General features: G+C 47.4%; 1 protein-coding gene and 1 pseudogene across 1 annotated transcript; both read right to left on the bottom strand.

Annotated features, from left to right (window-relative positions):
- Positions 1-1,075: 1,075 nt before the first annotated feature.
- Positions 1,076-23,388, bottom strand: LOC120838306. Its single transcript, XM_042288327.1, has 7 exons — positions 23,172-23,388; positions 20,427-20,629; positions 12,469-12,640; positions 5,099-5,133; positions 4,532-4,592; positions 1,887-2,195; positions 1,076-1,081 (listed from the first exon to the last, which is right to left on the bottom strand). Exons 3-7 carry the CDS (start codon positions 12,610-12,612, stop codon positions 1,076-1,078), a joined length of 555 nt encoding a protein of 184 aa, XP_042144261.1. The 5' UTR covers positions 12,613-12,640; positions 20,427-20,629; positions 23,172-23,388.
- LOC115325100 lies at positions 18,094-19,685 on the bottom strand (annotated as a pseudogene).
- Positions 23,389-24,478: the final 1,090 nt, after the last annotated feature.

Below are 24,478 nucleotides of genomic sequence, written 5' to 3'. Positions count from 1 at the left end.
GGCCGAGGCACATGTCGGGGAGCAGCAGGGGGCTCGGTCACTTCCTTCACATCTGCAGGGGTTGGGCTTGGTGAATGTGTACTCTCTGGTCCATGCTGTGCAGCCAACTACTGGCTCATCATGTGCTAGGTCCCTTATCTGACGGATGAAAGGCCGGCGCCTGTCAACAACCATTCGCTGCATGAACGAACGGTTGTGTGCCAGGGACTCTGCTATCTTGTCCGTGTGCTCTGGAGGGCAGTCTGAGAACCTCGGGTTAGCAGCGGCTGGTCTCAGGACCTGCTCCACTGGTGTGTTTCCACCATCCATGGACCTCTTTCACTTTACTGGCCGAACACCAGCAGGCTGAGGCACATGTCGGGGAGCAGCAGGGGGCTCGGTCACTTCCTTCACATCTGCAGGGGTTGGGCTTGGTGAATGTGTACTCTCTGATCCATGCTGTGCAGCCAACTACTAGCTTATCATGTGCTAGGCCCCTTATCTGACGGATGAAATGCCGGCGCCTGTCAACAACCATTCGCTGCATGAACGAACGGTTGTGTGCCAGGGACTCTGGTATCTTGTCCGTGTGCTCTGGAGGGCAGTCTGAGAACCTCGGGTTAGCAGCGGCTGCTCTCAGGACCTGCTCCACTGGTGTGTTTCCACCATCCATGGACCTCTTTCACTTTACTGGCCGAACACCAGCAGGCCGAGGCACATGTCGGGGAGCAGCAGGGGGTTGGGTCACTTCCTTCACATCTGCAGGGGTTGGGCTTGGTGGATGTGTACTTTCTGATCCATGCTGTGCAGCCAACTACTAGCTCATCATGTGCTAGGCCCCTTATCTGACGGATGAAATGCCGGCGCCTGTCAACAACCATTCGCTGCATGAACGAACGGTTGTGTGCCAGGGACTCTGCTATCTTGTCCGTGTGCTCTGGAGGGCAGTCTGAGAACCCCGGGTTAGCAGTGGCTGCTCTCAGGACCTGCTCCACTGGTGTGTTTCCAGCATCCATGGACCTCTTTCACTTTACTGGCCGAATACCAGCAGGCCGAGGCACATGTCTGGGAGCAGCAGGGGGTTGGGTCACTTCCTTCACATCTGCAGGGGTTGGGCTTGGTGGATGTGTGCTCTCTGATCCATGCTGTGCAGCCAACTACTAGCTCATCATGTGCTAGGCCCCTTATCTGACGGATGAAATGCCGGCGCGTGTCAACAACCATTCGCTGCATGAACGAGCGGTTGTGTGCCAGGGACTCTGCTATCTTGTCCGTGTGCTCTGGAGGGCAGTCTGAGAACCTCGGGTTAGCAGCGGCTGCTCTCAGGACCTGCTCCACTGGTGTGTTTCCACCATCCATGGACCTCTTTCACTTTACTGGCCGAACACCAGCAGGCCGAGGCACATGTCGGGGAGCAGCAGGGGGCTGGGTCACTTCCTTCACATCTGCAGGGGTTGGGCTTGGTGGATGTGTACTCTCTGATCCATGCTGTGCAGCCAACTACTAGCTCATCATGTGCTAGGCCCCTTATCTGACGGATGAAATGCCGGCGCCTGTCAACAACCATTCGCTGCATGAACGAGCGGTTGTGTGCCAGGGACTCTGCTATCTTGTCCGTGTGCTCTGGAGGGCAGTCTGAGAACCTCGGGTTAGCAGCGGCTGCTCTCAGGACCTGCTCCACTGGTGTGTTTCCACCATCCATGGACCTCTTTCACTTTACTGGCCGAACACCAGCAGGCCGAGGCACATGTCGGGGAGCAGCAGGGGGCTGGGTCACTTCCTTCACATCTGCAGGGGTTGGGCTTGGTGGATGTGTACTCTCTGATCCATGCTGTGCAGCCAACTACTAGCTCATCATGTGCTAGGCCCCTTATCTGACGGATGAAATGCCGGCGCCTGTCAACAACCATTCGCTGCATGAACGAACGGTTTTGTGCCGGGGACTCTGCTATCTTGTCCGTGTGCTCTGGAGGGCAGTCTGAGAACCTCGGGTTAGCAGCGGCTGCCCTCAGGACCTGCTCTATTGGTGTGTTTCCACTATCCATGGACGTCTTTCGCTTTACTGGCTGAACACCAGCAGGTTGAGGCGCAGCAGGCAACTCGGTCACTTCCTTCATATCTGCAGGGGTTGGGCTTGGTGAATGTGTACTCTCTGTCTCTAGTCCACGCTGTGCAGCCAAGGAAACAGCTGAGTCCTGGAAGGGCGAAGGTGGGTCCTGGAAACGCATTTGCCACTGTCAATAAAAGCCAAGCACTCTAGATCAGCAACCCTTTGAAGCAGCTGGCCGAGGAGACGCGAAGTTAATGTGGGGTCGGGCCAGATGGGGAACAAGTGTGTGTGTGTGTCTTTGGGATATGCTGGTGCACACTTAAAATTATCTGCAGTTGTGAAGAAAAGGTTATTTAGGCTTAAATTGTTTAGCACTGCACTGATTTCTAAAATCTAGCCTACATAACACTTGAGCACCTTCTCAATACACATATTAGTTGTCAATTTTTTTTGCCAAGATGCAAACAGGAAAGTTGAATGTACTAATTAAAAGCCACGCAGAGGTGTAGAGCTCTTTGATCCGTCATTTGCAAAAGCATATGTGAATATGTCTGCTTTATCCTCAAAAACATCCGTTTACACTGCGAGCATCAGTGTACTCTTTAGGTTCGAAAACGCCAACATGGGAAGCCAATGTAAAAATTAACTAGGGGTGTGCGAATACTCGAATATACGAATTTGAATCAAATAGAAAGTTCCAGAATAATTCGATTCGCGAATCGAATTCCTAGTATTCGGTCACTCGAATATTCAATATATTCGGGCAAAGACGCGCAATCGCCGCGAAGCTGACAAAAAAAGCCGTTTTCCCCCCCGATGTAAGCGCCGTGATGTTAGACAAACCATGTGAAAAACAGCTCTTGGTCCTACCATTCCACAAAAATTTAACACACAGGTTAGAAAAAAGAAAAGTAACGAACGCCACAATCTTTATAGCATGCAGATTTACTCATAATCGCAAAGCAATCTACCCTTGAATCACAACCGAAACATCCCGTTTGCGCCGCTTCCAGAGAGGAATTGTTGCCATGCCTAATTCTTTTCACGAGTTAAGCCCTTCGTTTCAAATTGAAACACCGATGTAAAACACACCTGCCGCGCTCACAGAAATCGGCGACTGCACGATCACAGAGAGAAAGCCACGTTAAACACGCCGATAAAACCAGCCGAGTTATCGTCGTCGTTCTTTTGGAACCTCAAGCCGCAAATTCTGATTCGGAACGGAACGGAACGGGAAAATAGTGTGCCTAGATTTGAGAGGGTTTCGAACCGTTCGATAGCCGCGTTTGAATTACGAACTGCGAGACGGTGACGAAAAAACGAAAGCGTCGATCGGGATCGGGCAGGCAGGGCAGGGAGAGCAGGCGTCGTCACCCTTCTGTTTGCTCGCCCTTTTCCTCGCGACAACACAACACATGCGCACTTACGACCAATCTGCACTGGAGCCATCTCCGTGGTTTCAGTTTCGCTTGCTCCCTCTTTTAAATCAAGGCTCTCTAAAACAGGATAGATAGACGGAAAAATAGATGCATAGCGGCAGTTGAACGGTGTCTTGCGCCACCTAACCACGCTTTTTTTTTCTTACTTCAGATTATATTGTTTAAGCCTGTTTACTAAGATTGAACACCTATCTGTTTATTTCCGTGAAATAAAATCCCGGGTGCCCTTTTTCTTCCTTATAATGAAAACCAAATATCGCAAAATACCCCTTTTCTGAGATATGCAAACATTTCTAAAAAAAAGTCGCGGTGTTAGGTTCGGCTTAAAAAAGACATGCGTGGCTGTAACTTTGGTTTTTGTGTGACGTTTAGGGAAGATAGATTATATTTGTGCCATAAAATTGGATCTTTAGTGCCAAACATCCAACAGCAACTGCTTTTATTTATTTATTTTTTTTTTCACCAGAATTCTTTTTACATTTTAGCTTTTGTTCTGCACAAGATGCATATTCTGCAACAGGTGCATACTCTGCCCATATAATAATCTCATTCGCAGCACACTTTGAAAAATTCCTACAAATAAAATCACTATTCGATATTCGATTCGATATTCGGCTTTTTTTTCTTGATTCGATTGGGTATTCGATTCGAAAACTACTATTCGGTATTCGCACACCCCTAAAATTAACTGAATGAGTCCTCTTACTCCTCATGAAAAAACACTGCGAACGAGTCCTCCATCTCATAATCTACTTAAAGATGAGCAAGCTCCGCTGAATAAAAATCTTGAACTTGCCAGAAGTCTGTCTGATCTTATTTCTGAAAAATACAGATGTTCGAGTCCTCCTTCCTCAAATCACATAATACTGTGAGTTTAAAGAGTTTTTGTTAGCGGTGTCTTTGCAACAAGAAAATTGAGTGATTTGACTCGCTACAATCCGTTTCAACATAACTTTGCAAAACAGTTAAATGAATGGCCTGGCCAGCTAATGACTGTAGGAGCGAGACATGCAAAAGTATACTGTTCGAGGTTGCAATCCTCTTGCAAAGGGCTGTCACATACCTCACTCAGTTGCTCCGACTGCCTTGTGAGGGATGCAGCTCTAACCTTTTTCAAGGTTATGCTGAAATGAAGTATACTGCGCTGTCGGAATAGTTGAGATAAAGCTTTAAAGCTTTTTCATCCGCGAGGATACCAGGTTCAAGTTTGAAGTGAAATATCAACCACTAATGTCAAACCAAATTAAAATCGGAAAGCTACGATGGCTTTCCTTGTACAAAATACACAGACCAAAAAAAAAATCTTCTGTTCGGCCCAGCGACTGCACTTGGGCAGAGGGTTTACACTGTGCCACGAGATGACCCCTCATCTAGGTGGTTAGGCAGTGTGCTCAGTATTGAAGAGATAAGGGTCATTAAAAATGCATCAAGGGGGGAGGGGAGAGGGGGGGCAGGGTGGTGCTGTCAGCTTTATGAAATGAAGCAGCTGTAAAGTCAAAGGAAGTGCCACTAGGTGGAAGCACTGCATAGAGGAACACACGCAAAAAACGAAAACAAATAGCTTTTGTAAGTTACAGTCTATGCTCATTCTGAAAGACCAAAAAGAAAGTAAAGACGGGCAAATAGTCACCAGAGGATCTTGGTCATCAGTTGGCTTGGTTGCACCTGTGGTATATCCAGATGCCTGGCTGCATGATGGAGGCACTCATAGAATTCATTAGAAGAGTTTCATCGCACATGATCACTTGTGATTGGCACATGGAAACGTGACTATAAACACACTAACATACTGATGAGGAGACGTTAAAATACATTCTATGCTATCTTACCTCCAATTTGAGTGCTGGACTGGCTTTGCTTACGTTCCTGCAGCCTCTGACTTGCGTAATTGACAGAAAAAACCTTGTAGCTGCATACTAAGTAAACTGCATGACGATGCGATATACGGTAACCAATGGGAAATATGAAAAGTATAACTTTGCGGAACAGTGGAGGTGCCAGTCAGGAAGCTCAAGCTGCCAAAGCAGATCCCCTTTAACTTGTAGACGTCTGAGGTTCCACAGATACTGGGCTCTGTTCCTGCCACCTTGGCCACCTCCTTGGCATAGTTATCCCTCAGGTACTTCCACTTTGCCTTTCAGATGTCGTCTTGAGAGGAATATGATATACGGACATGATATACTCGTGCCGAAATGTGAAAGAGATGACAAAAATTCTATAGGCAATAGTAAGGCTTCGTGGGCAACAAACAGCATGCTCAAAATGCACGTCCAAAGCACCTGCACAACAAATTGAGTCCCAACCTTAAAAATGAATGGTCAAGCTCTCAAGCAAATGAGTAGTACGTTCACTGCTAGGCTGACAGGGCGGTAGAAGCTACATGCTCGTAGGAACAATGAATGAAAGGTTGCACGCATACAACGTGGTCATACTCTCCGGGTAGGTACGGGCATAGAATGCATCAGGCACTGAGCGGCAGGTAACTGACTGATCTAGAGACAGAGTACGTAGCTTTCACTGCCCCGTCAGCTTAGCAGTGATTCAAGTACAGACATTTAATACGGATCTAACATCTGCTATTTGTGAGAAGCTATGTATACTTTGTGGGTCAATTAAAACAAATCTATAGAACAAGAAAAATAAAAATTGTTTTGGGCGGCTAGGGTACTGTAATTTATCATTTTGTTTTGTGAAATTTTGGAAAAAATGCTTGGCTCAATCAAAAGTTACAGTTAAAAATGGCGATGTTTCTCTGCGGACACAAATGGAGTTCAGCCTTTTCCATACAACCGAGGCAAAACTTTCTCGTGGGCTGAACAAAACTGAATGAACAAAAAGAGCAATAAAGTCGACGCAATGATTATCTTGCCTTCCTTCCTTCTCATTTTTGTTTGAAACAACTATCAAAACACCGGGAAGACGTGAAGAAACATAATCTGGGTCCCGACAAATATTAGTCTTCGTCTGTCAATCTTTCAATAAATAAATATTTTCCCCAATATTGTTGCAAAAGCAATCCAAAATTTGGCTGCACCCTCAGGATAAATTACAATACCATGGCACAGATAAGTGTTTGAGATAAATTCTTTTCCACGTGGTCATACACTGCTACGGCTGAAGGCACAAACATTGCCAAAAGATATGAACGTGGTTGACTTTGTCGGAGGGCCGTCTTGGTGCTTCCGCTTCATGAGACGGCACCAGCTAGCTATCAGAGCCCGCACAACAGTCTGCCAGAAACCTCCAGATGATTTCAAGGAAAAGACGGCGAGTTTCCAGGCATTCGTCAGGGAACAAATTCAAACCCATGATGTTAGGCCTAACCAAATTGTCAACATGGACGAAGTCCCTCTGACTTTTGATATCCTGATGGGCAGGACCGTGGCCAAGAAGAGCGAAAAGACTGTCAGTGTAAGAACAATCGGCCGCGAGAAATCGGATTTTACCGTCGTGTTGGCTTCTGCGCTGATGGCACCAAATTGCCGCCCATGATTATTTTTAAGAAAAAGACTATGCCTAAAAACAGTTTTCCGCCCGGAGTCGTCATCCAATGTAACGTGAAAGGCTGGATGGACAGATGATGGGGCTCTGGCTGGAGAAATGCTCCCCACGGCGACCGGACGGATTCTTTCACACGAATGAGGGCCTTCTAGTTATGGACAGCATGAGGGCGCACATGACCGATTTGGTCAAGACCAACATCAAAGCGAAGAACTGCATCCCGGTCATAATTCCTGGCGGCATGACGAAGATGCTGCAGCCACTAAACATTTCCGTGAACTGCAGCTTCAAAGCTGTCCTGCGGCGTTTGTGGGAAACCTGGATGACAAGCAGGTGACCAAAGTTTCACGAAAACTGGGTGCATGAGGCACGCGTCATTGGGCGAGGTGGCCGAGTGGGTCAGTGAAGCCTGGAACTCCGTCTCCATAGGGACTATAGCCACCGGTTTCAGAAAAGCCGGTCTCATTGAATCTGCACCTGAGAGGTGCCGCTGAAAGCGACTACAGCAGCGGGCCTGACGACGACGAAGAGCCCATCGCGTTAGATCCAGTGATCGCCGCACTCTTCCAAAGTGACTCGGAAAGCAAGGAATTCAATGGCTTTATTGACTGGACAGTGTGGCAGTGATAATAAAAGTTTTGTTGACGTAGCCTAATTCAGTCATGGTTCCATATCTTGCCTCACTCCAATAACACTTCAAGGTAATACGTTCGTATTGTCTCCCTGGCTAGGCTTAGTGGGCCGCCCACTAAGCCTAGCCACTGTTGACAGGTTTCTGGCACGTTAAACTTTCGTTTGCTCAGCATGCGTACGCTTGAGTAAAGCTGGCCAGCTCATTTTGCGTCCTTCAGTTCCGAATATCCTGACTGCCCCTGCCAGAGAGTGCCGTGCTCTAGGCATTTCTCGCTAATCTAAACATCATCAGGCGTCAAACGGTACAGTACGTATGAACCAGCTGATTACCAATGAGAAATTCCGGTCTCGCGGTACCGATCAGCGTAAAAAGAAAAGCGTAAACCATGCAAAGAGGTGCGACTTATACAAAGGTGCGACTGATATATAAACTTTTTTGTAAAAATGGCTCGATATACGGAAGTGCGACTTATACACAAACTCATCTCTGTGACGTCACGGCGCGGTGGTGGCGTGTCGGTCGCACTTCCGGTCTGGGGCTGTGGGCAGAAGTCCCCATGCCAGACGTGTATTCCTGCGTTGTTTTGAAAGGAAGAAGACAAAAACCTGCCTTCTTGTCAAAACGCCGCGACTGGGGCCGTACCAAAAGTGTCGAGAAAGGTTTGAAGGTCAGTTTTCATGTGCTCGGTTCGTCCGAGAATCTGGATATGTGCCGTGAAAAGGGAAAAGCAGACGTCGTCGGACTACGATTGCTTGGGCGGGAAGCACTTTGGATTGAATTCACGGATACTTGTGGTCATGAGATTTATTTGTTTTGTTCCAACATGAACGCCAGAAAACTGTAGAGTTGTGCGAACCACGTGCAGGCTACGTTCAGTGCGTCTTCAATTTCAAACGGCGGCCGGATCGTTCGAACTGTCGTCTTCTCTTTCAAACGTTTCGGCTTGTCGTCTGCTCTCTTAGACGACGCCGGCCCGTAGACCAAATGTTGGTGCAGTACTTGCGGTAAGAAGTAAGCTCAGGCCTCGGAAGACTAAAGTTTGAAGGTTGGTAAGCAGGCTCGATGTAAACAGTAGATACAAGGAGATGTTGATTATTGTTACCAGTGACCATCACCAAGTTGTTATGCCTACTTCAATTGGTCCGATTCAGCTTGCGATTTTCAGTATCAACGTCGACCATCTAAGCTACGGTTCACGCTTTTGCGGCCTAAGCGGCGTCGCGACTGAAAATTGCGAACGAAATCTCATCATACGAATCAGGCTGTAGCGTACATACTGCGGCGTCCACGCAGAATCAATCGCCACATGTCACATTATTCACGCGAAGTTTTGCGGTGTAACGAGCCTCGGTAATTTCGCTGACGCCGCTCAAGTAGTCGGACATTGCCAGGAAGACGTAGAATCAACAATTCGAACGCGAAAAAGAGCAGGCGGACTCGCACAGACGCCGACTACGTCGCATTCCAATGGTTTGTTTATGGGCGACGGCGAGCTTCTTGACCACACCCCCATCGCGCATGCGCGGCGCCGGTGGCGTCCGCTTGGGGCGTTTCGGTTTGTTTGTAAACATGAGTTGGTGTATACAACAGTGCGACTTGTAGACCGGAAAATACGGTACTTAAAAGAAATGTACGACTTTACAGTTGAAAGTTACAAAAAAAGGACAAGTGAAAATATTGTGATGATACAAGTATTGCGATAGTACCCAAGACTGCTTTAGAGGTATCTGTTGGAAGCTAAAAATACACGGTGCACGAAAAGATGACATCCAAAAAGGGGGAGACAGGGTAAGCACCACAACCTAGCATTGGCCATCGTGGTTCTTGTACAAGTAATACCATCCATGATTACAATGGATCCTCGGCTGCAGCAGAACAGTATGACCTAGGACGGTACCCTGGGCAAAGGGGAGTTTTGCTGTGGTTCGGATTCACTTGTGTCAAAAATATAGTAGCACCGGTGAGGCACCTGATGCTGGAAGCTCCCACTCCTCGATGACGCTCCCAATCAACGGTACCAGGCTATTGGCCGTGTGAAAATTGATAATTTCCGTACATGCCAAAGCGCACACATGCTGTAAGAAGTTTTAGTCCATCACGTAAACAGTCACACAGACATATCTGTCTTTGGCGCGCGATATCCAGCCATCCGTTGCAATGGAATAACACTCCGCACCTCTGCGGAAAATTTCCTGCAGCTCTCTTCGCTTCCCTTTTTCTGACTCGTAGAGGTCCGGTATAACTGCTCGTGAGAAAGTCATCCGCGACGGCACGCTGTAGTCTGGCATTGCAAATGCCACCATGTCGATGAAACCTCCCTCTTCAACGACAGTGTATGGGTGCATTCCGCGACCGGTGAAGTTACCAATCATCTTCGTCATGTGCTTTGCTCTTGGTGCCTTTGGTTTCATTTTTGGCTTGAAGGTGTCGGCTACCGACAGCTGACTCGGCATACTCCCGCACTTGAGCTTGATGGTAGTTCCGCTTGCTAGACGCTCTCTCATGTAGGTCTTATGTGCGTCCGGGTGATTCTTTAGATGGGATGCTAAGGTGGTCGTTGTGCCCGTTGGAGTTTTGAGGATTGCCTTGTGCTTCATGCATCGTGCATTAGTCACCGGTGGGATTTTTAAGAAATATTCCCAGATTGGGTTGCAATACACAATGCCATCACCTTCGTTGTTCACAGTCGCTGCAGCAGACACTCCAGCCACTCGATCCAACTTTTGCAGTGAGCAAATGGAAACATACCGTTGGCTGTACTCAAGTATGCCGAGCACATGCTGTCCACCGCAGGAAACACGAGGAGAACGGACTTCATTACCCCTTTGGCTCTCAGGTAGGCTGGCGCTGCAGCCACTCTGTGTCCACGGCTCGCTTGACAGCAGCTTCTTGTCGCTGCGGTTCTCAATAAACGCTTGTGGATACTGGGATCATCGTTGGCATGGCGTACGCAAACCCAGCAGGGCGACCACCCTCGCTGGTAGCCGTCGGCCCTGTGGTTGGACGGGCATCGGATTCCCCTATGAGCAACGGTCCCCAGACGTAAAGGTATGTGATCCCCTCTCCCCACAAAATGAGGCCCAGCGTGGGGCTTGATGCATTAATGGGGCAGGGTTTAGGGCATACCATCTGCCAGCAAGGCTGTACAACGTTGGTGTAAGGGGATTACAGTCACTTCTTTACCAAAGTGTGTCATTATTCGGTTTTTCAGACTTGCATACATTGACTTGTTATATTTGACAGCGAGCTTGTGGTAGCGTCGGTTTGTTTTCCTTAGAACAACCTCTACCGGTGGACACTGAAGTAGGTGCACCACCACGCCCGTGGTGACCGCCGTGTATCTGTGTCCTTTTTTGTACGCGTAAGCAAACTCTGGGTCCTGATATGCTTTCTAGTACTAGTAAGTTTCTTAACACCTTGGTCTCTGTGTTATAATGCTATCAAATTATGTGTTTGTACATCAGCTTCATTTGTTCCTGAATGTGCCTTTCTACATATACAAATTTAGCGTTGATGTACGACATGAGATCTACATTTTCGGTTTGGAGGCCAGTTTTATTGAGCGTAAAACCGATTCCGCGGGTCTTCTCGATGATGAACAATTTAACATGATCTGCAACATATCCGCGCTGTCAACAGACCTCTAAGGGTTTCACTAATGACATAGAATGACATGCTCTTTTCCTGTACTACTACAACAGTTAGCGCTGAAGGCCTCTCTGCGTTGTGGTCCGGTATGAGGAACTCGACCAGTCCCTCAAAGAGCACGTCAAGCTGTGACCCATAGCACTCGCTGACAACCGGGTTCCTTGCCCAGAACGTGTGTCCGTCTTCAGGGTCCACACACTGGCCTCTGTGTAGTGCGCAGCGGTATCCCGTTGGGAACCTCACTTCCCCTCTCGTCCGATCCACGGTTGCCTTCCCATTTCGATGAGTGATTGTCAGTTGTGCCTGCACAACCACGCTATGGTACTGGAGCTCTCTGTAGGAATACGAACCCCCAGCACAGGTTCCTGTCGCATCAACTGCACTGAGTAGAGTGACCCCAGATGTTGCAGTCGAATTTGCTCTGTGCTCACGGTTCACTGGCCCTGTCTTAAACTGATACATTCCTGTTGTTCAGTGTGCATTACAACTCTCTTCAGAAACATGCGACGTAGCTTGATACACCGTTAGCTACGATACTAGAGTGAGAGTCCACACCACAATAACTGATCGTCTGCAACACTGCTACTAGACACTGGTTGTACGCCACTGTTTTGCACTTTCTCATTTGCACGAGCTGGATAGTGCGGTTCTCGTTTTTCAGCCTAGGAGAGAATGTGGGACAACTGACGATGCCTTCGGGCGAGATGGTGGTGACGTTCATGAGAGGATGTTCACAGTCGTATGCAATGATCTCTCCACGTACCTTTGCCGACAGAAACATGCACATCGCAACACGCTGGGGAGAAAGGGGGGATTGTGGGAGCCACTGGCTTCCCTTGAGAAGGCGTAAGCCGCGGACGTTCCGGGCAGTCGTCTGACTTTGAGCCTGGTTGTTCCGCATCGTGTCGGGGAGAGTACGCCACCACGCTGGCCTACTCTCTCGCACTCCTCCGCGCGTCTTCCGATTTCGGCGGGACTAATTAGCACTAGAGGTCTGGCGTAGGGCGTACAAAGAGCAGAATGTTGCCTGAAAGGAAACTTGCCTCTGGGTGTCTCTGCTGATGATCCCCCGGTTGTCTCTGTGGTCCTGGAGCCACCACTAGATATTTTTGCTGTTGCCATTCGTAAATTTTTTGAGCTGATAGGAAGTATGAGCATGTTACACAAAAAAATAATTATAATTTATGTGTAGTCTAATAATTTAATATGCATAGTACCTTCTGGGATGGATCTGGTGCCTGAGGAAGCTGAGAAAGCTCCACAGTGTCCAGCTTGACTGCCGAATCTTGTCCCGGCCAGCTCCGCTTAGGCTTGTGCAATTCCTGGACTCTCGACCATACCTGGTTTGTATGGCCTGCCATGCCTGCTTGCACTCTTCTGCACTGCACTCTGCAGTCAAGAAATCAAATATTTACAAATTAAGGCATTTACATTTTAAAGAAACGTTCTAGGCCATAACAAAAGGAAAGAAGACTCCTCTTAGTTCGAGTCACCATGGTACAAGTAATAAAAATCTTGCTATTTTTTTACCTATATGATTTCACTGGGTTGGTTATTTGTTTTCTGTATTGTTGTGGGTGAGGTTTGGCTGTTCCTTAATGTGGGAACCGGATAATTTTTTCAACATGCACTAAGTCTGGTTCAGAGGTAATAAATTATGTTTAGAATGTACTCTGTGTTTAACATTTGTAAGCTTGCTCATGTGCTTTTTACCTGGTTTCCCAGACATTGATTGGACTGCCCTCTCCTCCGGCAGTGCTTTTTCCGATGCTTTTGTAGACCTTTGCCTTGACTTCAATTTTTCCAACGTTATCACTCAACCAACCAGAACTACCAAAATCTGCAGCAATGTGCTGGACTTGTGCCTAACGCAAGAGCCAGACCTTATCAGTAACGTTACATACTTACCCGGCATTAGTGACCATCTTGTTATCGAATTAACACTCTCCCTTACCACTCCTCACAAATCACGCTATACTAAATTCATTCGGAATTACGCGGGTGCCGACTATAGCTCTATCAACTCGCAACTGGAACACTTCTACGACACGTTCTCTCACGGTTTTGAGGAAAGATCTGTCAACGCTAACTGGACGCTGTACAAAGATAAACTAATTCAACTTATTGAGTCTTTCATACCACTCACTCGTGTCATCTCTGATAATAACAATCCGTGGTATAACAAAACCATTCATAAGCACTCCAACAAAAAGAAAAGGCTTTATAGACGGGCTAAGTGTTGCGACACACTGGAAGCCTGGAACAAATACCACGATTGTGCAACGGGATACAAAACAGCTATAAATGAAGCGAAAACTAAATTCTATACTCGGGACCTCTCCAACATTTTGGTTAACAAGCCAAAGAAATTTTGGAAGATTATTAATCCTTCTACGTCGTCTCCCTTGCAATTCACTGACAACAGCGGGCATAATCTTTCCGATCACCAAAGTGCTCTTTCACTTAATAACTTATTTAGTTCTGTCTTTACAGAAGAAAACCTGAGTAATATTCCCGTCCCACGCCAGTCATTGCACACTCCTATGGGGCCCATCACTTTTGACTATGCCGGCGTCCTGAAAGCAATTGAGAACTTGAAGCTGTCTTCCAGCTCAGGGGATGACCAAATCAATTCGAAGGTTCTAATAAACACGAAACACATTTCCGCAGCTTTTCTTTGTGACATATTTTCCCAGTCAATTAAACTTTCTGAAATTCCGAGGGATTGGAAAACTGGAAACGTAACCCCTGTGTTCAAATCTGGTGACCGCCACCTAATTACAAACTATCGGCCCATCTCCCTAACTAGCGTATCATCTAAGCTCATGGAACACGTACTTTACTCCAATATAATCAATTATTTAGAAAATAACAACCTACTTTTTAATCACCAACATGGTTTTCGGAAAGCGTACTCTTGCGAAACCCAACTAACGGCATTTCTTCATGACATTCACGCAGGTTTTAATACCAACATTCAGACTGACGCCATTTTTCTCGACTTTTCTAAAGCGTTTGATAGGGTCCCTCATCAACGTCTTAAAATAAAACTTAACGAATTTAAGATCCATCCCACTATCGTAAATTGGATATCCGAATTCTTGACTAACCGCACCCAGTACACCACCATTAATAACTCTAAATCCCCCTCGTGCCCGGTAACCTCAGGCGTCCCTCAGGGTAGTGTACTCGGGCCCTTACTCTTTTTAATCTACATCAATGATATTCATGAGCACATCTCCTCATCAGTTCGGTTATTTGCAGACGACTGCGTAATTTACAGGCCCATTCTCTCGCTCGACGATCACCATACCTTGCAAACAGATATTTCACAAGTCATTCAATGGTGCAATAAATGGCAGATGACTCTCAATTTCGACAAATGTAAATCCCTTTCCTTTTCTCGTCGTGTTCTTCAACCTTTTTCTTACCATTTTGACGCGTCCCCCATCACCGTTTGCAGTTCATATAAATATCTCGGTATTCATTTAACATCCGACCTTTCATGGACGTCTCACATCAGCAATATAGTAGCTAGCGCAAACCGTACCCTCGGTTTTTTGCGCCGAAACCTGAAACCCGCAACAGCAGAGATAAAACAATTAGCATACTCAACTTTGGTTCGGTCTAAGCTTGAATTCGCTTCTTCTGTGTGGTGCCCTTGGCAATCTTACCTATCTAACAAACTTGAATCCATCCAAAACAGGGCTCTTCGTTTTATTTTTTCTGATTACTCACCATTCACGAGCATATCTGGATTGCGCGAAGCAGCTAACCTTCACACGCTTTCATTGAGGCGCCGAGTGTCCCGTCTCTCTCTCCTTCACCGAATCTTTCACTATAACATGCCTCTTCGTGAATCTCTGCTTTTACCCCCGTGGCAGATTTTTCCCCGCTTTGACCACTCCTGCAAGTTGCGGCCCATTTTTTGTCAACTACTTCATACAGTAATTCAACTTTACCTTTGGCAATAAACGATTGGAACATACTACCAAATGACATTGTTACCATAACTGACACACATAAATTTGCCGCCTCTGTAACCACTTTCATCTCTTCATTATCCGACTAGTTCTCTCTTCTATTGTGTTAAAATTGCGTGCGGAAGTGTTCGATTAAGAAAAATAATAACAAATGTACCACTCCCTTGTGTAATGCCCGTAAGGGCCTTCAAGGATAATAAATGATGATGATGATGATGATGATAGTTGCTCAAGTTTTTCATAACCTCTTCAAGGTACCACAGATTCATTAGGTACTTCAGCTCAAACAATGCCCACACTTGTGTCCCAAGAAAACAAATGCCTGTCAGTTTTGTTTTATTTATACAGGTATTCACTATACACTTCCGTTGCACGCTGCAGCATGCCACACATTTAAGACAAAAAAGTGTAGCTGCTTGCTGCAATGGGCAACCTTAAAATAGACTGCCAATACTGTTATGAAAGCGTTTATTAACGACTAGTTAATACAACTGAGAAGACCGAGAACTGAGTTCGAGTTCGACGAGCTTGCCTAGACATGGCAGGTAACAGTGCTTGCCGTGTGTGTGCCTCTCATTGGTCAACGGTCCCAAGCCGCTTGCGCGACACTCGTGCTCTCTCTCGGTGAGGTGGCTCCCTCCCGTGTAGAAGAGAAGAACTTGTCTACATCTCCCTTTTTCACTCATAAATAAAATTTGTGTCGCGGTAGCGGGCTGGTTTTTGTTTCGCTCTCTGGCTCCTGCGAAGAGCGATGCTGTTCCTTCTGCGCTGTATGCCCTCGTCGTCATGAACAATGACAGCCGGTTTCCAGGTTCCTCGTTCTTGATCTTGAAGGTAGACGTCTTCTCCCGCGTGTAATTCAGGTAGAGGTTTGGCGCCTTTGTTGTAGTACCGTTGGTGAGTTTGTTGTTTGTCTCTCAGCCGCTGTTGTACCTTGCTTGGGTCTGTGCTCGTCCCTTGCAGTAGAGATGGATGTGTAGGGATTTCCGTCCTGGTATGTCTGTTCATGAGCCTTTCAACTGGTGATCCTAGAACTCCATCCCTGGGAGTGTTTCGCCATTCGAGTAGGGCGTCGTAGTAGTCTGGCGTTCCGTAACTGCACTTGGTCATGAGTTTTTTCGACTCCTGCACTGCTCTCTCTGCCATCCCGTTTGACTGAGGATAATACGGGCTGGATGTCACATGTGAAATTCCTCGGTGCTGCAAGAACTCTTTGAAGTCAGCGCTGTTGAATGGTGGTCCATTGTCAGTAACCAACCTGACAGGTAGACCATACACGGTAAACGTTGCCAGGCAACATTTGATTATCGTCTTGGCAGTGGACCTTTGAAGCTGGTGCACTTCATAGAAAAAAGAGTAATAGTCCTCCAACACAATGTAGTGGTGTCCCGACTGCTGAAACAAGTCCACTCCAACAATCTGCCAGGGTGCGGTTGGCACTGGATGGTTCACTAGTGGCTCCTTCTATTGCCTCGGCTTGTGTTCCTCGCACACACTGCAATTTTCTACCACCTGCTTGATGTCATTCTGCATTACAGGCCAGTAGAGAGCTTCTTTAGCACGATGGAGCGTCTTCTCTACTCCGCTGTGCGCTTTGTGAAGCCTTGCCAAGATAGCGCTCTTCATCTCTTCTGGAATGACGAGTCTATTCGACCTGAAGAGTAAGCCCTCCTCCTCATGGATTTCATCCCTGTACGGCCATTATGTCTTTAACGGGCCTGGAATGTCTTCTTTGTTGCTCGGCCACTGGCTCTTTGCATACTGCAGCATGGTACTCAGATCCTTGTCCCTGCTGATTGCTTGACGACATTCTTCCAGTGTTTCATCTCTTAAAGGGAGACACTCCAAGACATTCACCTCGAAGACTTCCGACTCTTCCTCCTTCGAAGGGTTTCTTGACAGCGTGTCTGCAATGTACAGCTCTTTACCGGGAGTGTACTTCACCAGCAGGTCATATTTTTGTAGGGTCAGTCTCATCCTTTGTAATCTGAGAGGACATTGATTCAAAGGTTTTCTGAAGATCGCCTCTTGTGGCTTGTGGTCCGACTCCACGGTAACGGTTTGCCCGAAAATGTAGTCATGAAATCGGCTGCATCCATGGACAATCGCCAACAGCTCCTTCTCGATCTGGGCATAGTTCTTTTGGGCGTCATTTAAGGACCTCGATGAGTAGGCTACTGGCTGACCCTCCTGAAACAACACTGCACCCGTTCCTCTGGAACTTGCATCCACTGACAGAGTTACTGGTTTGTTCTTGTCGTAGAACCGCAGAGTTGGTGCAACAGTCAACGCTGTTCGAAGTGCTGTGAAGCTTTTATCGTGCTCCTCTGTCCAGGACCAGGCCGCCTCTTTCTTCAAGAGTTGCCTTAACGGTGCACTTGTGTCGGACATGTGCGGGATGAACTTGCCAGGGTAGTTCACGACTCCTAGGAAGCTCTTCAGTTCCCCCACATTTGATGGTCTTGGGAGCGCAAGGATGTCTTGTACCCTCGTCGGGTCAATCGAGAGTCCCTCAGGTGACAAGATATGTCCCAAGTACTTGACCTGGCTTTGAGAGAACTTTCATTTCTCTTTGTTCAGTCTAAGGTTGACCTCACAACACCTCTGCAGCACGGCTTGCAGTCGACGGTCATGCTTCTCTTCCGTCCTTCCCCAGATAAGAATGTCATCGACCATGATTTCAACTCCGTCGAGGCCTTCAAACACCACGTGCATAGTCTTCTGGAACACCTCGGGAGCTGACGATATGCCAAAAGGCATTCGGAGAAATCTGTATCTCCCGAACGGTGTTGCAAATGTGCAGAGGTACAAACTCGGTGTGTCTAGCTTGATGTGCCAAAGCCCCGTGGCTGCGTCGAGCGTCGAGAAGAACTTGGCTTCCTCCAGTCGTGCTGCTATGTCCTCCAGTGTAGGCATGCAGTAGTTCTCTCGCATGAGAACCTTGTTGAGCTCTTGTGGATCTATGCACAGTCGGAGTTTGTCCTTCTTTTTCACAACCACGATTGGGTGGACCCACTCTGTTGGTTCTGTCACTTGTGCAATCACCTTCTGTAGCACGAGGTCATCCAGGTGGCTTTTCAGCTGGTCTCGGATGGCTACTGGGACTGTACGTGGCTGTTGCGTAACACCCTGAGCATCTGGCTTGAGCTTCATGTGATACTTGACACCCTTGATTTCACCAAGTCCATGGAAGACGTCCTCGTGTTCTTTTACTGTCTGGTTGCAGTGCTTTTCCGCTGACGCCACTCGCTTGATCAGGTTCAGTCGTTCCGCAACGGGGTAGCGCTTATCGTTGTGGGTACTTCCCGTTTCACGATGTAGAACTGTACGTCGGTACTCTGGTTGCCATGGGCGACTGGCAGCATAATGCGGCCTTCCGCTTTGCTGACATGGCCAAAGAACGAACCTATTTTCGTAGTGACTGCTTGCGGTTTCTGGTTCGTGACTCGTCGCAGTTGCGTTGCAGACATAACAGAACAGTTTGCTCCTGTGTCCACCCTGCAGTCAACTGCCTTTCCTGCAACTCTGACTTCAGCTCTCCAGAACTGTTCATCACCAACACTGTTGGATAGACCACAAACCAACTTTTCTTCTTCGGAGCTGGAACTTGGAGATTTGCATCGTTCAACATTGCGAACATTCTTCCGTGGTGATGCTCTATTTTTCGGTAAGTTGTTCTTCGCGCGACACACTCGAGCGAAATGTCCCCTCCGACCACAGTTTTTACACTTCGTACCTTTGGCAGGACATGTTCCGCTTGTCTGCGTAGAGTATCCACATTGAGGGCATGTCTCGGACTTGAGTCCATATACAACGGCAGGCGATGCTCCAGCTTGGATATCTTTGAACTGTAGGGCTCCACGTTCCTCCATGCGGCACTTTTGAATCACTTGTTCCAAAGTTGGATCGTCGTTGATGAGGCGTTGTTGCAGTCGCTTGTTGGTCATTCCAAGAATCATTCGACTTCGCAACATGCGGTCGTGTAGCTCGCCAAAATCGCACTGCTTCGCCAGCGTGCGCAGCTCAGTAAGCCAGTCATCGAATCGTTCGCCGTCATGCTGGTTCCGTGTGCCGAATACAAAGTCCCTATAGCTCACGTTGATAGCTGGCTTGCAATGCTTTTCAAAAAGCTCCGCTATCTTCTCAACGCGCAGTTCGTCACCTGGGTTTTCGAACGTGAACGTTTTGTAGACTCGCCTGGCGTCTTCCCCTACGACGACTAGGAACGTCGCGGCCTGTACTTCGGCGTCTTGCGACTTCAGAGCAGTGGCGGTTGAGAACAACTTAAATTCGTCCCACCATGTTCTCCAGGATGTCTCCAGGCCTCCGGACATGTCGAGTGGCTTCGGAGGAGGCAGCAAACTTGCGAAGACCCCTCCCGGCATGGGAAGTTGGACGTTCGAACTCCTGCCCGACTGCTGCGTAGTAGCGGTGCCGCTGTCTTCCGCCATTTTCTGCGCTGCTGGTCTTCGCTTGCCTTAACTCTTGCGCCGTGCGACTCACATCGGTCTTGACTTCACGTGCGAGCGTTTTCGTGTTCCGTTTCTGACACCATGTTATGAAAGCGTTTATTAACGATTAGTTAATACAACTGAGAAGACCGAGAACTGAGTTCGAGTTCGACGAGCTTGCCTAGACATGGCAGGTAACAGTGCTTGCCGTGTGTGTGTCTCTCATTGGTCAACGGTCCCAAGCCGCTTGCGCGATACTCGTGCTCTCTCTCGGTGAGGTGGCTCCCTCCCGTGTAGAAGAGAAGAACTTGTCTACAAATACTACTATGGCTAACCTAGAATGCACTAAATTTTTTTGCATCTTTATGTGCTTGATGAAATAATGATGAGCACTTTGATGTACAGGAAAACTCAAAAACGACTATTCTATCAGGACAGGCTTTTTTATGTTAGTGCGTGTTAAAACTTGGTCAGTGGAGGTGTCAAGCGACAGCAATTCAACAATGACGTGACAATTCACATGACAACGCAATAGGTCGCTAGTTAATAATGAAGTAGAAAGTTGGGCTAGTTGGTTAGTAATAAAGTAGTTTTTTTTATTATGTAGGGGTTGCTTTTAGGCATAAATGTCTTATATGTATGCTACAAGGCCTGTGGTATGGATGAATTGAAGCAATGTTTTGTGATAGTGGTTGTTATGCAGCCACTTATGGTAGCTGGTGGGTGCACTGTGTTGGAGACCTGCAGCTATAAGTAGGCGAGTGCGCTCAGTCTGTAGACCAGGACAAGTCCATATAAGGTGATGCACATCCGCTTCCGTCGCGTCTAGGGGACACTTGGGGCATGTCGCCTGTCGTGTGACGGGTGGAGAGCTCCATGTGCAGGTTACAGCCGGTGTAATGGCCACCCAAGCCCGCAGTCTCCGAAGCACAGCTTCCTCCACCCTGGTGAGATGACGGGGGAGGGAGCAGACACAGGGAGGGATAAGAGCGCTTTGAATTGAAACACATGTCCAGGTGTTATTGCGCTAATGCGCTGTTTTCACGCGTTTAAGAAACGGTGCACACAAACTAGCTTGTTGATCTCTGGTCACCTATTCACAGTCACAATCTGAACTACGCTCGCGCGGCGATCCAGCTGACGTACTCACAATATGTACCTCACTCAAACAAAAGTTAAGAAATGAATACGTAAGAGGTTGCCGATGGTAATCCAGGAGTTGTCCTGCTTTATTCTATCGCGATAGTCGTGTCTTGATGTGTCCCAAATCCAGAGAAGCTATTCAAATTTTTCGATTAGTTCCCCCTCAAAACAGAAACTAGACTTAATGGCCATCTTCGAAGAAAATATTTCATGAATGAGTCAGATTGGTGGCAATAATAAGTCCAAATGTGTCTCAATTGTTGACATAGCTCACTGTTCACTGTTTATTACGTTCACGTTGCCCCTTATCATCTCGCGGGCGTTTAAAATAAAATTTACGGAAAAGGACTTACTGTAATATCCCGGGAGATAGCCCACCTAAAATCAAGAGCAAAGTGGGTGAAAATATGGAGTGGGCTTCCTTTCGGTGTGCAATCAAGAAAAGTAAAAAAATCCTATTTTTAGGTCGTGTGTCCCTTCCAAGCTTCTTATCCGGGCGAGGGGCAACGAAGCAAAGATGACTACTTTGCAGTCAGCAATGTTCGCTTATATCCTGCCATAGCTAACTAGCTGCATTTGCGTCGAGGCTATATCATTGATCCTACACTCTACTATTACTACATGTGGGCTATCTTTTGGTGTTTAAAAAAAATATAGGTAATCAAGCAAAAATTGGGGTGGGCTGTCTTTCGGGGGTGGGGCATCTCGGCGTTTTACGGTTGTGCGAGTGCCAGATCGGCTCGCAGTGCCATATGCCACTTGACGTGTGCTGGTTTGCCAACTCATGAAGGGCTATGGCCGGTCTAGAGCAGAGAGGCGCCCTCTTATGGCCTTCGCATGGGGGGTCGTCAAGATATGCTGTGAAGCAATGTCACGTCATGTGGCCTCGTAATGTCATGTGACGTAGTCGCGTGACACACTGCGTCAAATGGTTTTAAACTTAGAACGTCTCTAGATTTATTAGCGTTGTTGACACCGTGACGTCACATGACATCAGGACTTCGCACCGCAGGTCGCGTTGCACCCTAACGTGCTCGATTGTCATGAGCCGGAGTCGAGTGCTCGGGTTGATGACAATCAGCCTCTGGAAGCATTTGGGTAATGGGTCGTGTTTAGTTAAAGATGAGAATAGCCGAACTCTAACATCCGACGCTCAGCCCATGCTCTATGCTTTGCCACCCCCGGCGCATAACTATCCTGAACACTGACGTATGTATCTAATTAGCGTCAGTTCACGGGGCGTCTTATTCTAATTGCGAGTTGAGGGGGGGGGGTAGCTGTTTCTTTGCTTTTATTTTTTCCGTGTCTGCCATCGCGCGGAGAAGAAAACTAATGGGTATTAGTGTTTTTGCAAGTTATCAACGTCAGGGATTAGTTTTTAGCGGAATTTACTGAAAGTACAAAAATATTTGCACGACCTATTTTACACGTAAGCATCCTTGAGGTACCTAAACATGTTTTCGTTCTTGTTGAAATGCCTCAGATAGTTGTCCCCGTGAAGAATTGAAAGTACTAAATGTGACTTATTAATTCGTCGTTGCACAGAACTGGAACTATGTATGGGAGGGATACCTGAGAAGAAAGATCAGCGTCATTTTCAAATATTTCCTCAAGCTTCGACCACCTCCATATTTTGTTTATATTTTGGGTGCAAAGTTAAATCAACGGAGAATTACTGCGAACGAGTGACACAAACATAATCGTCGAATTATCACCCCTTTCCCAAACGGAGGAGGGAGTCCCTCAGGACTAAAGCGTATTTTGTGAAGAAGCAATAAAATAAGAAGAAAAAAAAGAGGGGGGGGGGGTTAAAAACGTATTTCGTTGTAAAGCTTCCTGTGGTCTGCATTTTCGCCACGGGATCCGGGCATTTCGGTGTAGGGCGTTTCGATGTAAGGCGTTTTCATGCGGCCTTTTCGGTGCAGGGACTTTTCGGTGCACGGACATTTCGATGTGGGACTTTTTGGTGCGCGGACATTTTGGTACACGGACATTTCGATGCACGGTCAATCAAAATCACGAGTTTTTTTGTTTTTTTTTTGTCTAAAAATATAATTACTCTCTTAGCCATTTTTTTTCTCATTTTATATTTTGTAGATTGTGGAGGTCTCAAAGGGGTGAATGCGTCCGGCAAGGAGGCCGACCGCTCAACCTACCACTCCACAGCGTATCATGCTGAGCCCTGCGGCGGGTTCGACTGTCGGCTGCAACCGTTAGCCGGGACTCTCAAAAGGGAGCACACGGACACGCCGAAGGCAAGGGATAATCGGATGTTTATTTTACGTGTTAATCATATACAGATAAGAAACACGCTAAGGGCGACCAGGAAAGAACAGACCTTACCTTGTCGTGCCTCCCTGAGAGCGGCTCGGAGGTGGGCCGTCAGGGAGGGCCGGGCCACACGTCCGAACAGTTGGATGTCCCCGCGAGCAGTCCCCTCGAGCGGGGCGCAAGGCCCCCCTCTCTCTTCCTCTCTGCTGGCGGCCTCAGCCTCGGACCCAAGAAGGTCCAACCGCCAGGGGGACGTTTCACGTGTCCCCGCAAGGGGGGGAGGGGGGCACGGGGGGGGGGGGGGGGGAGGAAGTATGCGACGCTAGGGTAAGCAGGCAAGATGGCTGCTCCTCCGGGGGACGAAACGGGGCGCTCCGGCTGACAGGTGGACAGCTCGGAGTGCTTTTCCCGCGGCCATAGGGCCTAATCAGGGAAGTGGAGCGGGCGGCTCCCACAATGATTTGGACATCCATTTACGGTCACTTACTGATATACGACCTAAGTGACTTTGTTAGGCGCAGCACCATCCTGCGGGAAAACTGGAGACATTAGACGTTATGTTTCGTTTGTCGGTGTCGCTTTTCCAACGTACGCACTAGAGGCATCACATCCTGTTTACGCGTCGAGTCGATACAGGCGTTCTCGGTGTCTTCTGCAAAGGTATTGGCTTTATTATTGGTAATCTGTGTAGGAAAGGCCCCAAAAACAAGAAGCCTGAGAATGGAAAATAACCCGAGACTGTGGTAAAAGATGGGAAACTACATTCAACTTTGAGACGTCCTTCCTGTGTCATTTTTCTTCCACAAAGTTTCCCATCTTTTACCACAGCCTTGGGTAATTTTAATATGTTATATGTCTTAATTTATATTACAGAGCTTGTGACGCGTGACGAATTTGGAAGAACTTTAATTTCTTCCGTCACGTGTGCCAAACAATCGATGCTATACGATTTCGCGGTGGACGCACATATGAAGATATGCCAAATTGTTCTGAGCTATCATACATGAACAACTTCTCAAGCTTTACGCAAAAGCGTTGAATGTACAGGCGAGCTGGTGGATGTTGATCATGTTGAAAATAACCCGAGGGTGATCGACCGTGGCGAATTATCTGAAAAATTCTCTTGAAATCTTTTCCGGCGTTTTTTTTTCTTTGCTCAAAGGCCCAAAGTGATTTGGGAGAGCTTTAAATAACTATGTGTTCCTGGGACATATTTAACTTTTCAAACACATAGAAATTTGGTAATGTCTCTTTTATGTCATAAGCAGCAGTTTTTTGTTTGTTTTGGGCTGAACAAAAACGAAGTACACAGGGACGCGTGATGGAACTATGAAGATTACGCACACACACTGTCGCGAAAGTGACCAATTAAGTAGATG

Source organism: Ixodes scapularis, unplaced genomic scaffold (genome assembly GCF_016920785.2).
Source record: "Ixodes scapularis isolate PalLabHiFi unplaced genomic scaffold, ASM1692078v2 ptg001857l_1___fragment_3__unscaffolded, whole genome shotgun sequence".
NCBI lineage: Eukaryota > Metazoa > Arthropoda > Arachnida > Ixodida > Ixodidae > Ixodes > Ixodes scapularis.
Note: the sequence above shows the minus strand (reverse complement) of the source record. Positions and strands in the feature narration are given on the sequence as shown.

Coding starts and splice junctions, on each gene's coding strand:
- LOC120838306 (XM_042288327.1), bottom strand. CDS start 12,612: ATGGCAGGCCATACAAACCAGGTATGGTCGAGAGTCCAGGAATTGCAC. Junction 5,134..12,468: donor CACCAGATCCATCCCAGAAG/GTACTATGCATA, acceptor GATATACCACAG/GTGCAACCAAGCCAACTGAT. Junction 4,593..5,098: donor CTGATGACCAAGATCCTCTG/GTGACTATTTGC, acceptor ACTTCATTTCAG/CATAACCTTGAAAAAGGTTA.